We start from the raw sequence: 16,149 nt of genomic DNA, 5'->3' as shown, positions 1-16,149 counted from the left end.
ACGCTCCCTATGCAAGAGTATCACAACCCACAACGGAAGCAGATGCCAGATGATATATTCCATATATGTTGTGCTAAGAACTGTCGCAGTGGGTGATTTGCTTTAAAGAAGTAAAGGGTGCTGATATGGCGGGGGGGGGGAGGTTATAATCCTCAGGCATCATTATAACAGACCTTTAGGCTGCAATCCTAAATACACTTATTAGGAATTAAGCCCCACTGGATTTAGTGAGACTTGTATGTTTACGACTGTGCAGTCATATTACCACAAGTCGGGGTCCTCAAACTTCCTTGAGCCTGTAGACACCTTTAGAATGTTGAGAGGGGGTTGTGAGTGCCATCTTAAAATGGCTGCCATGGAGGCGGAGCCAAACTCAAAATGGCTGCTATTGGAGCCATGGAAAATGCTTTTATTTGAAAAACAGCAGCCAATAAAAATGGCCCTGCCCAGTTGCAGTGGCCACATCCACCGTCTGAAAGGCTTGGAAGGAGCCTGCAGAAATAGTGGAGGACACAACTTAGGGGAACCTTGCAGAAAGAAATGTTGGGTTCAGTGTGCCAGAGCACTGGTTGGACAAATCTCTGTCATTCATTTCTTTATCAGGAAAACATAATTCATTTGACTGATGTGGCAGATTGTTCTCCAGCCTTACAGCTCTCATGCTCCTTTCCCATCTACCCTTCCCCAAACAGCTACAAGAAGGGGGGTGTCGCATCTGGAATGAACCACGTGGAGACCAATGTCTACAATGTCAGGCGGCTGCTGCACGTGAAGGGCAAGAGGAATGTCACAGCCACAGAGGTGAGCTTCAGCTAAGGTGTGTTCCCTGCCCCAGGTCTAGAGAGGTTGATAACTCCTCTATTGCCCTGAGCTGATTTCTTATAGCTCACTGTGGCTTGGATCCAGATTAACGTTTCCACAAGCACCAGGAGTTCTGCTCACAGAGAGTGGTTTTTCTGCCTCCTCTCTCCCACGGCAGCCCCAAAATCCTGTTCTGGGGCATTTCAAGGAGCATTTCAGATTGCCACAGCAGAGCAGAGATTAGAAAATCACACTCTGTGGACAGCAGTCCCTCCACCCATGGAAAAGTAAATCTGGACCCAACCTTGCTTCCCTTTCTGCCCTTCTGTGTTCACACCCTCTCCCTTAAAATCCAGTTTGGTGTAGTGGTTAGGAGCGCGGACTCTAATCTGGGAGAACCGGGTTTGATTCCCCACTCCTCCACATGCAGCTGCTGGTGTGACCTTGGGTCAGTTAAAAGTCCTTTCAGAGCTTTTCTCTCAAGGGCAGTTCTCGATAGAGCTCTCTCAGCCCCACCCACCTCACAGGGTGTCTGTTGTGGGGAGGAGAAGGGAATGGAGATTGTAAGCCACTCTGAGACTCCTTCGGGTAGTGAAGGGAAGGGTATAAATCCAATCTCTTCTTCTTCTTCTCTTAATTTTGTAGGTAGAAGTGAGCTGGGACAGTTTTAATGTCGGTGATGTGTTCTTGTTGGATCTTGGCAGAGTCGTTGTACAGTGGAACGGGCCAGAAAGCAATAAGCAGGAACGCATGAAGGTGAGAAATCTGCCAGTTCTGAAAGGGGTAGGAATCTTTAGGCTTCTATGTTTTCTTGAGGTTCCTATTAACTTCTTTAATTGAAGGAAAGGTAAAGTGGGAGGAAGGATTGCAATATTCCTTTTTCGGAGCCAGCTTAACCTGAAGCATCTTTATTCTGCCCTTCCTATTCATACTTCTCATCTGATCCTTACAACAACCCTGTGACAGGATGCAAAGTCCATTATGTCCCTCATGTCATCAGATACATGGGAGTTCTGTGCTTGAAATTTAATTTCTAGGTGCACGGCCTGATTTAGACTGAGACCACAGCCTGCAGGGAGAGACTAAGCCTTCCTTCCCTGCACCATTTCCCCAAACTGAAAGAACCCCGGAGAGTCACTATTTGCTCCGCTGGGGGAACTTATGTGTAATGATGGTTACAGGTAAACAGGGCATTTAACAAAAAGTTCATTTGCGTATAACGTCATAGGTAAAAGTCGTGCAATTATCTGTTTTGCTGTATGTATACAAGTTTGAAAACTACAGTGCTCAGTGCCTTGGTTTGCCAACCTCCAAATGGTGGCTGGAGATCTCCTGGGATTACAACTGATCTCCAAGTGACAGAGATCAGTCCACCTGGAGAAAATGGCCACTGTGGAAGGTGGACTCTAGGACATTATACCCCATTGAAGTCCCTCCCATCCCCAAACCCTGCCTTCCTCAGGCCCCACCCACCATGTCTCCAAGTCTTTTTCAAGTTAGAGCTGGCAATTCTTGCAGTGGCTTCTAAATACATATCCATTAAAAATGGGTATGTGTACACTTTTCAAGCAAGGTAGTTGACAGGGTTCCCCCCCCCCCATACCGTTGGACATCTTTGTAAGAAAAAATGTCACAGGTGAAGCAGCCCTCCATTTCTCAGTGGGAAAATTTATTTCTCTTTCGCCACAGGGGGCATGTGAGGAACTATGGAAGGATTAGGCAAAATTCTTCAAACGCTGATGCCATTTTCCCCTGAGAACTCACCCCAAAGTGGCATCATGCCAAACCAAAAACCATGAAATCCCTTTTATTAAGACCAAATAAAATAACACTATTCATTATGCAAGCTCTTATGTTGTGCAGAACTCTTCAATCTGGTAAAGAGTTCTGGAGAACTCAAAAGTTCAAATAGTACTCAAAAATAACACAATGAATTGCGTTATTTGGGATGGTGCTAACTGTGAGTTTTGGGGTTTTTGGATTTAGCTGTGGACCAAAGTGGCTATCTACATTTTTGCCTCAACTTGGATGTGTTTGGTGCTTTGGTTTGTTGTGCATGCACAGACTGTTCTTCAGCACCCTGAAAAAAATCGCAGCTTTTCTCCTAAACAAATACCTTTCTAACCCTTGGGGGTGAACTGAAGCTAGCGAACTTTAAAGAGCCCTGTATCATCCATTTTTTTCAAATGTCAATACTAAACCAGCACTTCTGTTCATAGGGAACTCAATGAGAAAGGGGGGGAAATCTCTTTGAACCCCAATCTCAGTGTAACAGGTGAAAAGTAAATTAGATGACAGAGATTATTCATGTCCCAGGCAGAGCACAAAATAAATCCGTGGCAAAGGCAGAAGATGGTCATTGGAGTGATGGTATACTTATGACGGACTATTAGGCTTGCCAGGTGCCTGCTAATGATAAGGAAACGCCTGGAAATTATGGCCGCTGCCCACTGATGCTCAGCTGGTCAGTGGGTGGAAGCAGACCAGCCAAATGTAATTGTCAGTGACACATGATGATATCACTTCCAGCATGACCAGGAAGTGCTGGCATTACAGTGGGGCAATGCTGTGGAACTTGCCTGCAAACTCTATGGTTTCCATAGAGTTTTGAGGTGAGTGCTAGACTGTCGTCCCGCTGAGATGCCGGCACTTTTGGGTTGTGCTGAAAGTGCTGTCATCACACTGTGGTGACAATCACTCCCCCCCTCACAGTAAGTAACTCTCTTCCCCCATCTCCCAACAGTTGCCAGGCCATGCCTGTCAACCCTACAGACTGTATCAATCAGAGTCAATGGGGAGCACACCTTGCAGCGATTGGTATAGGGGAAGCAGGAGATCGGTTATAAATCTAAAGGGCTGTCTGCTTTCTTACCTTCCAGTGCACAAACTATGGTTCTTAGGCTGCCACCTAGTGGCTGTTCCCCAATTTAAGGTAGCTGTCCTGGCACCAACCAGCGCTCATGCCATTTCGGATGTAAGCTGAGGGAAGTGCCATCTTTAGAAATGTTCAGGAGATGCTACAAGGCCATTTTGTTTGCTAGGGCTTTTAGCAGAATATAAACTACAGGCATCTTTTGGGAGCGGGCATTACTGAAGGGTTGTTTTGTTGTTTTACATGGTAGTGTTTTCATTGTAAGTTATAAGCTGACTTGAGCTTTGAGGTAAGGCTTGATATAAATTAATAGGTTGAGCATGAATTCGAGTTGGTTGGGGAACCAAGGAGGGAGTTTAAGGCATTTGTAGCAACCCTGCATACCTCCAAGTGGATGTCTGGGAAGGTAAACAGAAAGTTCTGAATCAGCTGTAGATGTTTATGCTAACCCATAGGCAATATCTTCCCTAGGCAATGCTCCTTGCTAAAGATATCCGTGATCGAGAACGCGGGGGCCGGACGGAGATCAGGGTGGTGGAAGGTGACGAGGAAAAAGCCAGCCCAGACTTGATGAAGGTCTTGGAGAGTGAACTTGGAGAGAGACCACAGGACCTCAAGCCTGCCATTTCAGATGCAGCAGTTGAGCAGCAGCAGAGAGCCAGCATCTCTCTCTATCGGTCTGTGGATAAGACTTTACTGGGTGCACAAGATAGGGCTGCCAACTCTGAGTTGGGAAATTTTAGGAGATTTGGTGGGTGAGGCCTGGGGAGGGCAGGGTTTGGGGAGGGGAGGGTCATTAGTGAGGCATCATGCCATAGAATCCACCCCCAGAAGCCGCCATTTTCTTCAGGGGAACTGATCTTTGTAGGCTGGAGCTCAGTTGAATTCTGGGAGATCCCTAGGCCCCATGTGGAGGTTGGCAAGTCTAGAACAAGACTTCATTGTAGTGGTTCAGTAAGGATACAGATCACATACAGAGGGAGTGTGAGGTGGTACTTCATCACAACATCTTTTTGCTGGGATCGACCAAAGGTAAGATTGCCAAGTTTGGCTTTCAAAAATATTTCTGCACTGGATGTGAGGGCGATCTGGCTGCGACATCTGTCACCCCATTGATCGCCAGGGTTGATTCGGCTGATCTGGCTGGCTAGGCGGGTGTCCCCTACCTCCCTCACCGCTCCATGTGCGTCCCTCCCGAAGCTGCGCGCTCGGTGGAAGAGGACGACCATCCCAGATAGAAGGAGTGTACCGTTCTTCGGTCAAGGGTATACGATAGCTGCGCTCCCCTGCTAGAACCTCCAAACAAGCTCAAAAATATTTCTGCACTTTCCCCATCCTGCTCATCACTCACATCCTGGCAAAGCTATGGACTGGGACCAAGATGCAGAAGTTCTTATACAGAATTTGGTGGGCTACAGGCAAAACTAGGGATAATTGTGTTGTTTAAGGGTGGAGCCAGGGTGGAAGCAGAAAGCTCAAAAGTCTTGTGATGTAGGCTTGACCACAACTTTAATGCTAGCAGCTCACGAAGTAGAAATTTTGCTCTCAAGATTCCACAGTTTAGAGGGAACATTGTTCATGGGTACAGCTTAGTTGGTGGGTCTGTGGATGGGATTTTTCTTTTTGTCATCAAGTCACAGCTGAATTGTGGCAACCTCACTGGGTGTTCAAGGCAAAAGACATTCAGGGGTGGTTTGCCATTGCCTGCCTTCTGCGTAGAATTCCTTGGTGCTCACTCATCCAAATACTGACCAGATTCCAATTTCACTTATCAGGACGCACTTCTGTTGGCCGCACCAGTAAAATAACAGCTAGTTGGTCACCTCAATCCAAATATATTCCCTCCTCTCGATACAAGACAGGACAATACACTCCCCAAGCTCCTTCACAGATAACAAACCTCATCCAGATTATACTGTACCCATCATAAATTGCTGAATAATCTTGTCAGGAGAGAAAATAGCTTTAGGTTTTATTCATATCTGAGGTCTCCCAGTGGGCTTCAGGGCCCCCCTCGGGATTCTAAAATAGTTCTGTGAAATCTGGCTTGAATTTCATTGTGGCAAGGATCAGCAAACCTGATACAAGGAGATCAGGATTGTAACATGCCGCTAACAGTAAACCCACTGAAATGACTGTTGTGAAACTGCTGTCTGGGAACTGTGAATGGATCTACTGCTATGGTTTGGCTTGAAGGGCCTGGAACTAGAGCGTGTTGTGACAAAAGAGTGCTAAGGTCCTTTAATGGCTGTAGATGTTTCCTTAACAATTCTGTTCTTAAATGAGAACTGGGAGAGGCGGCTCCTTCCTGATTTGGGGGGGGGGCAGCTGAAGTGTATGTGCATGTGTGTGATTAGGTAATACGAGAAATTAGGTGATTAGGTAATACGAGAAATCGAAGGATGTCCCCCTGGGTGGCGAGTCTTGGAGGGCTGATTCACACACGCATGTCCGTCATTCAGTGGATTTACTACTTCATGACTCACAGCTGAGTGTACAACTGCACTGTGTATTACGCAGTGTGAAGTGGTAATGAAAATGTTGTGTGCGGTGTTTGATTTATGATGTCTGTGTCGCACATACAAGTGGTTGCTTCTTGTTACACTCACTGAGTGATGAACTTACGTGCGTGAACTCATTTTTTTTTTGCCTTGAGGAAAAACTGGAATTTGAAACAATAATTAGGTGTTCCTCGCATAGGGGATTTAGGGGACTTCTCCTATTCAACAACCAATGGCTCCGTTAAAAAAGAAACTCTGAAAAAGCTGAAAATAATGAAAAGTGCCTATATAGGAGCTGATGTTGAGGGATCATAGGGAGTATAAAAATTATCTTTGTGTGAACCCTGAAGAGCAAAAGGCACCTCCCTCCCATTACTAACTGCTTCTGGAGAGCATTCTTACCATGCTGGCCGATGCTAAAAAGCCTCCAAAATCAATGCTCTTCAAATACCCTAAAGGACAGTAGCACAAAATGAACCCACTTCTTTCTCCTTTTCATTTAGTGTCTCAGACTCTGAAGGGAAAATGCAGGTCACAGAAGAAGCCAGACGGCCTCTTGTTCAGGAGATGCTGAATCATGATGTAAGCCCAAAATGGGGATACGGCTATTTTTAGGGGTCTTCTTGATGCTGATGCTTAGAAAATCCTCCACAACAGCAATCCACACATTATTTACATTGAGAGAGTTTTCAACAGTCTTAACTGTGGGATTGCCCAGAATGACTGCCTTATGAATTATAGCCTTGAGCTCTGATTTTGAGTTGTATTTTCCTGGACATATGATCTATTCCAGTCCATGGAATTGATTAATGGATGTCATAATGGGTATTTTGGACAGAGCACTTTTGGAAATGTCTGTGTTACAGATTTAGAGAGTCTCTCTCCTCAGGAAAAATGGGGAGCCATAGCTTTGTGAGGGGACTATGGATCTCTCACAGAGTTCTCAAGAGCTTTACCAAATTACAAGTCTCAGAATTTGGGGGTGAAGAGCTATGGCAGTTATTGTAGTATAAAAACAGGTAAATCTGTACTGCAGAGAAATCCTGTTTGTTTATTTTAGTTTCTCTACATGTTGGTTCGAAGAGGCAGCAGAATAGGCTATCAGAGAGAACAACTGTGGGTGGGCCGTGCAGCAACTATGGGTTGGATCGTACAATTTTTCCACTTGTGAAAGAGAGAAGAGGGCCCCTTTTGACCATTGAAAAGGCTATGCTGGGAACTGTAGGATTCGGTGGACAAAAACTACACAGGAAGGGGACTACTATGATAGGGCTTACAGGCAGAGGCTGGAGACTTCTGGAAGATTTACATCAGGCTGGAGGCCCTGCTTCTGGCGTGAGCGGGAAAATACATCTTCACATGGAGCAACCTCTAGCATTTGCTCTGTACACTGGTTTAGCCATAGAGTTATGAGCGAATGCTAGAGCATCACCTAGTATGATGGTGTCACTTCCGGGTTATGCCAGAAGTGACATCAGCAGTGATCTGCTGACCCCCGTTTCCCCAGAATTCCCCTCCCCCAGCAGACAGCTGAGCAGTGGCAGGCAAAGCCAGCAGAGGGTGGGAGGTCTCCCGCTGAAGCAGGAGATCTGACCTCCCTATTTAGTGAGGAGGGGAACCGGGCAAGATGAAGTGGAAAAGCTGATCGGAGCCCATCTCATGTTTAGTAGGCAGGAACTGGTTGATATGGGGTTGCCAAATTCCTCTGGGAGTTCGGGATCTCCCATCACCAGCAGGCCCTTTCCACCACTGCTCAGCTGGGCAGGAGGAGAAAAATGAGAGGGAGGTGGACAAAAACCAATGTCCTAAACAAATTAAGGATTACTTCATTTTCAACTATTCCCTAATTAAACATACTGTGAAGCCAATTAGGGACCATGGGAGGCTGTTCATATGGTACTGTTCATTCCCTTCTTTTTTCCCCCTCAGGACTGCTACATTCTGGATCACGGTGGCATGAAAATCTATGTATGGAAGGGGAAAGGTGCCACTAAGGTGGAGAAGCAAACAGCCATGTCTAAGGCCTTGGTATGGCACGAAAATCCAACTAAATCGTGTCCTCTTATTGTACTCATTTAAAGTTGGTTGTGAATTTGTTTTGAATTGGGATTCAGTACAACCTTGGAACATGTTCCACAACTGCCAATCAATGTTCCCTCTAAGCTGCAGAGCTTTGTGAGCAAAAATGCTACTTTGTGAGCTACTGGCATTAAAGTTGTGAGTAGACGATTTGACTACTGCATAAATTAGTTTGCTCTGGAGCCGTCCTTCCTGAGCTAAGACAAAAATCTGTGAGCTGGAGGCTAAAAACCTGTGAGCTAGCTCACACTAACTCAGCTTAGAGGGAACACTGCTGCCAATCCTATTCTACACATTCAGTGTCATCAGTGGGTTGTCAGCCCTGGTTGGGAAGTTCCTGAAGATTTGGGAGTGGGATGGTGCCATTTTCCCTCTCATGACTATGCTTTCCAGCCTCCTGGTAGGGAAATGGCACCCTCAGAGAGTGGACACTACGGCATCACATCCCCGCTGAGTTTCTGTCCCAAACTCTGCCCCCCCCATCCCACTCCCAAATCTTCAGGAATCTCCCAACCAGGGCTGACAACCCACTGATGACACGGAGAGGCTCAGGATGGAATTCACACCCAGCTCCCTCTCTCATCCCCTCCTGTCTTGTAATTTTCCCTTTAAGTATAATTTCCAGAGTGATTTCCCCTGTACATATCTGAGGAAGTGAGCTGTAACTCACAAAAGCTCATTTTTAAATAAACACTGATAGTATTTAAGGTGCCACGGGATTTTTTTGTTCTTGTGTTGCAACAGACTAACACAGCTACCCCTTTGTGATCTGCACTGATAGAAACTGAGCAATTAACAGGCTATACTTCGCCATGATTATGAATAACAAAAAAATCACATATACAGCCCACTATTGAAAAAACTTGGACGCTCCCACGTTGCTGTGTGTTACCATTTCAGCAGACCATGCAGTAGTTGCTTGTTCCCTACAGGAATTCATGAAGATGCAAGGGTACCCTTACAGCACCAACATAGAGACTGTGCATGACGGAGCAGAGTCAGCCATGTTCAAGCAGCTGTTCCAGAAGTGGACTGTCCAGGACCAGACAGTGGGGCTAGGAAAAACCTACACTGTTGGCCAGATCGGTAAGGAAGATCCTGTTGCCTGGATTTGTGATACTACCTCCAGAGTATAGGATGAGATCTGGAAATGCCCACACTTGGGTGACTTACATACAGGTTATCTGTTTGTTTACAAAATTTATAATCTGCACTTCTGCCCTCATCAGGGCCACAAGGACTTGGATGGTATTGGAAAGTAGGTTTATTTTCCTTGCTTCTCCACAGCTTCTGAGTTCCTCCATTTTTCCTTAGTCTGGATCTTCCTGGTTCTGCCAATGTGTGTTCCACTTTCTCCGCATCAGTCCTCCATGGTGGCCATTGCCCCCGCTCCACAGAGGGGCTTTTTAATTCTTTCTTTAAACCAACAATTGACAACGTTATCACAGTGTTATCATTATAACAACCTATTTATTCTCTGAACTCCCAGCTTCCTTTCATTAAAAAGTAAGGCTGTGGCCCCTTTCATTACAAAGATATGCCTTTCCCCTTCTATCTCTGCAATGAAAAGGATAGAGACTTACTTTTTAAACAATGCAAGTTGGTAATTCCCAAGCAGTAAAAGGTCCAGTGGAAACACTATAGGGTTTAATTTCCTATAGATGAGAGAATACTATAAAGGTATGTTCTGTTTGATAACGATGCTTTATTGACAAGTAAAGGAGGTATAGTGGAGCATAGTGGAAGCGAATACTCCTTCCCACAGTAGGCAGCAGAACTGCTAATCCTGCATCAGGTCCTCAGAGACACTTGGTGCTCCGCAAGCAGCTTCCAACTGTACTCAACATCTCTCCCTGTCTCTTTCTCTCTCTCTCTCTCTCTTTCTCCCAATTCAAACTGCTTGGAATGGTTTCCCTGATCCTCCCACAAACTGCAGGGTGTGTCACCTTCCCAGACTCTGGGAGGGCGTGTCACCTTCCAAAAGCTGGAGAATGCTTCTCCGCTAACCAGAGAACGGCTCTTTCCGCACTCTCCTTTTAATCCATGTTCACTGCGGTGTCCTCCAAGCAATTCTGCATTTAAATCAAATTCAACCTTCTTTTTAATCTGTTTTTTCCCCCAGTTCTGCACTAAAACCAAATCCAACCTTCTTTTTATTCCGCATTTCCCCCCCATTCTGCATTACATTACCTCCCTTCAGTGGTCAGTCCGGTTGCAGCCTCCTGTTGGCCCCGCGTTTTTTGGATGCTGTTTTGCCACAGACTTCAATCACCTCGACTCGAACACTGAGAGCATCCAGAGTGGCAGGAAAATGCAGAAAAGACTAACCTCTCCTGCTATTAGCTTCCATTAACAGAATATTCAAAAGGATAGTCAGCCTTAACATCACTTAACTAAACTAGGGGTTTCCCCAAATTTCTTTCCCCACAAGGCTTCCTTAGAAGTTCCTTCCAGTTCTCTGTGGGTCTCCTTAGCTTCATATTGATGATGAGCTACTTACCTAAGGAAGCTTCATATTGAGGATGAGCTGAGGCCAACTGATCCAGCCTACCTTCACTATGTTGTCCGTAAAGCATCGGTACACTTTCAGCCAGTAGTGTGGAGGTGCAGAAGGGCCAGGAAGTGGTAGGTTCCTCCAGTCTTCCTCTTCTGACCCTTGCACCTCTCGCCTCCCCAAAGTGTCCATGTTGTGTCCGCGGACCACCTCTTGAGTCCGGAGAACAATGGGGATCAGGCTCCTGCACCCTGCCACTAGGGGAACCAATGGGACATTGGCGGGAGGTTTGAATGGGCCAATGGGAGGGTCCCCAGACTGTATATAAGCGACCGGTCGGCCGTTGGTGGGTATGCATGTTGTGTACTAGTACAGTGTGCAGTGTATCATGCGTGCCTCAGCAATTCTTCCATGCGGCTAACCCACTACACAACAGTCCATGACTGCAAAACCTTGATCCAATTGATGCTCTGTGCTTCTCCCTTTGACTCACCCTTCCTTTCCAGCGAAGGTCAGCCAGGAGAAATTCGATACCAGCGTCTTGCACGCCAGGCCCCAGCTGGCAGCCCAGGAGAGGATGGTAGATAACGGGGAAGGGAAAGTTGAGGTAAGAGCTACAAGAATGCCAGTCCCAACACAGAATCCGCATCCCTTATTGACTCGTCTAGTGAACACAGCAGCATGGGACATTCTTTTTCACTGTTGCGCTTCCAGAGTATCTTCGCTCTACAAGAGCGGTGAGTGTCATCCACTCTTGAACGGTTACAGCGCTCTGATGTCACAGTGAGCAGAGCAGGTGGAGGAGTCGTGGCGCCTCTGGCCACTATTGGCTTAGCTGCTGTGATGTCACAGAGAGGGTTGAGCAGCCTACGGCTCAACAGCTAAGGGGGTATTGATGAGACCTTAGAAACCATTCATAACAGACTGGCAGAGGGTATTTACCATTTCCTGAAAGGGATTGCATTTACCAATAATGCTTGCTGAGAAATCCAGATTTCAGGGCAGGGAAAGACCATCGCTGCAGCCAGAAATATGCAAATTAAGAAAATGTGGTTAATTTTCTTAACTGGTATAATATAGTCTAAGTAAAGAACCTGAACATTTGGCTTTTGGAATCTGGCCTTTCGTGAAACTTACACGGGTGTGTGTTTGTGTGTGCGAAAGGCAGGAGTCTGTGCCTTTGCCAGGATCACATCTAGTCCCATCCCATTTGCTCTCCCTAGGTCTGGAGGATCGAGAACCTGGAGCTGGTGCCAGTGGAACATCAATGGCATGGATTCTTCTATGGTGGAGATTGTTATTTAGTCCTGTATACCTACGAGGTCCACAGGAAGCCCCACTATATCTTGTACATCTGGCAGGTAGGTAGAGAGTCTTTTGTGGGGTGATGCCAGCTTCAGTTTCTGTAAAAAGGTAAAGGTAAAGGTTCCCTTGCTCGAAAGCCAGTCGAGTCCGACTCTAGGGTTGCGGTGCTCATCTCCGTTACAAAGCCGAAGAGCCAGCGCTGTCCAAAGACTTTTCCGTGGTCATGTGGCCGGCATGACTAAACACCAAGGCGCACGGAATGCTGTTACCTTCCCACCGAATTGGTACCTATTTATCTACTTGCAATTTCTTGCTTTCGAACTGCTAGGTTGGCAGGAGTCAGTTTCTGTAGATCCCTTCAAAACATGCCATCCAGCAGTTCCTCTCAATTGCCCACCATGGTTGGCTGTCATCTATAAAGTCCACTCCAATAGACCTCACTCCGTCCTTTGCATCAAAATCGTCACAAGTACAATAGATCTTGTTTGCTTAAAACCCCTTTTTTGTAATTCCAGAATCTACCATGATTCTGTTCCAGGGTTTACATATGTCCGAATCAGACCAATCGCTGGGAGATTCTTCTCAGTACTGTTTAAATAACAGCCATGCTGGGCCCCGGTTTGGATCAGGGTCCCAGTACTGGGGAAGAAGGGACTTAACCTTCCTAGTGCCAGTCCGAAAGCAAGAAATTGCAAGTAGATAAATAAGTACCGCTTCGGTGGGAAGGTAACAGCGTTCCGTGCGCCTTGGTGTTTAGTCATGCCGGCCACATGACCACGGAAATGTCTTCGGACAGCGCTGGCTCTTCAGCTTTAAAGCGGAGATGAGCACCGCAACCCTAGAGTCGGACTCGACTGGCTTTCAAGCAAGGGAAACCTTTAACTTTACCTTTAAGAGCGCGAACTCTAATCTGGGAGAACCGGATTTGATTCCCCACTCCTCCACATGCAGCTGCTGGTGTGATCTTGGGTCAGTGACAAGTTCTTACAGAGCTGTTCTCTCAGGAGCAGTTCTCGAGAGAGCTCTCTCCGCCCCACCTACCTCACAGGGTGTCCGTTGTGGGGAGGGGAAGGGAAAGGGGATTGTAAAATCTCCTCTTCCTCCTCCTCCTTCGCCATATAGTTTTGCCTATCAAAACCAGCTTTCCTCCTGAGGTATTCTTAGCCCTGGAAAATAAAGAAAGATGAGCAGAGAGGGAGTGCTTGTCTCCCCCTGCCCTTGTCCGGCTAATTTCCCCCCCCTAATTTGGTAATCCAGTTTTATTATGCTGTTTATTGTATGTCTTCTGGTATTCCTATTGCATTGATTGAATGATTTGGAATTTGCCCTGAGTCTCAATGAGAAAAGCTAGCTATAAATAAAACAAATTGTTTTGATAATGAAAGGATGAAGCTTCCTCCTCTCACGCCATGACCCCAATCTGAACTGTGGCCCTATACGGCTTCTGTTTGCTTTTAGAAAGGGCTGGGGAAGACCTAGTAGCAGATTCCACTTTATCAGTGTCTCATCATAACAGTGAGGTCCAGAGTCTCTCTGTAGGCTAGGCATGGCTGCGCAGCCCTCAAAGATTTCACAAGAGAAGATGCTGCATCCTGCATTTTTGCTGATGCGTTATGAGACAAACAGACCTTGTTTGCCTTGAAGCACCTCTTTGCCTTTTCCTGGGTCCATGAAGAATATTACAGTGTGAATCTAAGGCTTCGTTTTTTTGTCTTCAAGTCAGACCTGACTTATGGTGACTGTTAAGTCAGCTACTTAACAAGAGTCAGAGAGTGATTTCAGCCAGTGATTCAGCTTTAATGAGCAACACACAACACAACCAGAACAGAACAACCAGAACAGCTTTTGCATTGCAGCTGAGCTCCTTTTAAACTCTCCCGGGCTAATGTAGCCACGCCCTACTGTACATAACAACCAATAGGATTGTAAAGATAAAGTCCAATCACAGACGTTCCCTCTCAGGGAACTGGATGTTAGGTGATTGGTCAGCTCTTCCTGGGCTACCAATAGAAATTGAGGAATTAGGATCCTTGCCCAGGACGAAGCTTTGCATGGTGTTCCAATGAGTGAGTTCACATACAGTTTACATTGAATTGAATACACCACAGCGACCCCGTGGGGTTTTCAAGGCAAGACATGTTCAGAGGGGGTTTTCCTTTGCCTGTCTCTGTGGAGCAACCCTGGACTTTCTTAGTGGTCTCCCATACAAATACTAACCAGGGCCGACCTACTTAGCTTCCAAGATCTGATGAGATTGGGCTAGCCTGGGCTATTCAGGTCAGGGGTAAGGCTGTATCTATACCAGAGTTTGATTGTGCTGTATGGCTTTTTAAAAAAAATTGTGCAAAAATGTGCAGTTCCACATTTGCACAGTTCAAAAATTCAAGTAATGCGCATGTTATAGTCAATTTAAAACACTCTTCTGCGTGAGTGCTGTCAGATTCCCAACTCTGAGGATTTCTTCCCACTCTGTGACTGCTTCCAGTTGTCACAAAACGTGACTCCAAACAATAAAGTGCCCAAGGAAAATGCACGGGCCCCATTAGGGGCACACAACACACACACACATTACCACAGCACAGTGCCAAATTTTTATTTTTCAAAAAGTCGATGGCTGAGTGCCTCTGTGTACATGTGCAGCCCAGATGCACAAAAAGCAACACAGGAAGGACTTGTGAGTAAGCCTCCGAGGCAGCTGTATATCAAACTGATGTGGGAAAGGCCATGTCACATGGCAGTATGCAGTTCTTCACCAAGGGGTGCATCCCACTCCGGTTTCACACAGCAAGCTGGAACCTTCTTCTACAGGTCTCAGGAGATGATAAAGTAGTAGGACAACATGTAACCAGTAATTAATTAATTAATTATCATATGGCAGTGTGTGTAGTATAGCCAGGAGATCCTAAGATTGTCTGGCAGCCAGAGGTTCTAGCTCTATGCACCACTAGGTGGCTAGCTAGACTTGTTTTTAAGGCAAGAGACATTTCAGAGGTGGTTTACCGTTGCCTGCCTCTGCTTCATGCCCCTGGTATTCCTTGGTGGGTCTCCTATTCAAGGACTAGCCAGGGTCAGCCCTGCTTAGCTTCCGAGATCTGACAAGATCAGGCTAGCCTGGACTATCCAGGTATAATCAGTACTGTAATCAGTAACAGCAGCTCAAATTGGTCAGGGAATAATATTGAGGCTAGGTCTACAGTTGGGATTGGTGGAAATTGTTGATAATTATTAGTGGTTAGAATGTTGGGACTAGGATTGGGGAGGCCCAGATTCAAGTCCCTGCTCTACCATCCAGGTTGCAGTGGAATCTTGAACCAGTCGCTCTCTCTTTTCCAGCCTAAACTGCCGCACAGAGTTGCTGTGAGAATAATGCAGATGATTCTGTTCTGAGCTCCTTGAATGGAGGACCAAATGCAAATTCTGTAAATGGATCTACTTAGCTCTTCCTCCTAGAAACTCAAAAGGGCTTGGCTGGCTTTTTATTGATTGATTGATTTGATTTCTAGATCGCCCTCCCCCAAGTAGAGCCCAGGGTGGTTCCCAACATTCAATAAATACACTCTGTCCTTTCAGTAAATAATAATAAAAGCAAGTTAAACATTTAAACAATCAGACTATTCCAGGTGGTATTAAAAATTTGTATCCTACCCCTTGGAGGGGCAGAGAGGTGAAGGATTGAGGAGGCCAGGCTTGATGTCAGCCGTTGCTGTCCTCAATCATGGGCCTGGCAGAACATCTCTTTTACCCACATGAGCCTCACACTAACCTTGTGAGGTAGGTTAGGCTGAGAGAGGGACTGGCCCGAGATCACCCAGGGAGCTTCATGACGGGGAGGGGGGTTTCAAACCTGAGTCTCTCCAGTCCAAATCCATCAACCAACTACATCTTCCTATGCTTTGTTGCAGCCTCCGCGTACCAGGCAGTGGAGTGGGATCAGCAGCTCCACGGGGAGCCTGTGCAGGTCCGAGTGAGCATGGGCAAGGAGCCGCGCCATTTCTTGGCCATCTTCAGAGGCAAGCTTGTCATCTTTGAGGTATGAAGCTGGAGTCGGCAACACCATGAAGAATCTCAAATTGTTGCTTGGCGTGGGAATGTGCATT

General features: G+C 46.3%; 1 protein-coding gene across 1 annotated transcript in view; it reads left to right on the top strand.

The window, feature by feature from the left end:
* Window positions 1-16,149, top strand: part of AVIL (advillin) — a 45,227-nt gene that overhangs the window by 17,534 nt on the left and 11,544 nt on the right. The window contains exons 5-14 of the mRNA XM_015417354.1: window positions 693-801; window positions 1,447-1,557; window positions 4,145-4,350; window positions 6,678-6,756; window positions 8,104-8,202; window positions 9,186-9,339; window positions 11,254-11,354; window positions 11,971-12,126; window positions 12,735-12,747; window positions 15,955-16,082. Of these exons, the coding sequence (XP_015272840.1) occupies window positions 693-801; window positions 1,447-1,557; window positions 4,145-4,350; window positions 6,678-6,756; window positions 8,104-8,202; window positions 9,186-9,339; window positions 11,254-11,354; window positions 11,971-12,126; window positions 12,735-12,747; window positions 15,955-16,082 (1,156 nt within the window). The remainder of the gene's footprint in view (window positions 1-692; window positions 802-1,446; window positions 1,558-4,144; window positions 4,351-6,677; window positions 6,757-8,103; window positions 8,203-9,185; window positions 9,340-11,253; window positions 11,355-11,970; window positions 12,127-12,734; window positions 12,748-15,954; window positions 16,083-16,149) is intronic.

The sequence above is a fragment of the Gekko japonicus genome, unplaced genomic scaffold (assembly GCF_001447785.1).
Source record: "Gekko japonicus isolate JY-2015 unplaced genomic scaffold, Gekko_japonicus_V1.1 scaffold2218, whole genome shotgun sequence".
NCBI classification, from domain to species: Eukaryota; Metazoa; Chordata; class Lepidosauria; order Squamata; family Gekkonidae; genus Gekko; species Gekko japonicus.
Note: the sequence above shows the minus strand (reverse complement) of the source record. Positions and strands in the feature narration are given on the sequence as shown.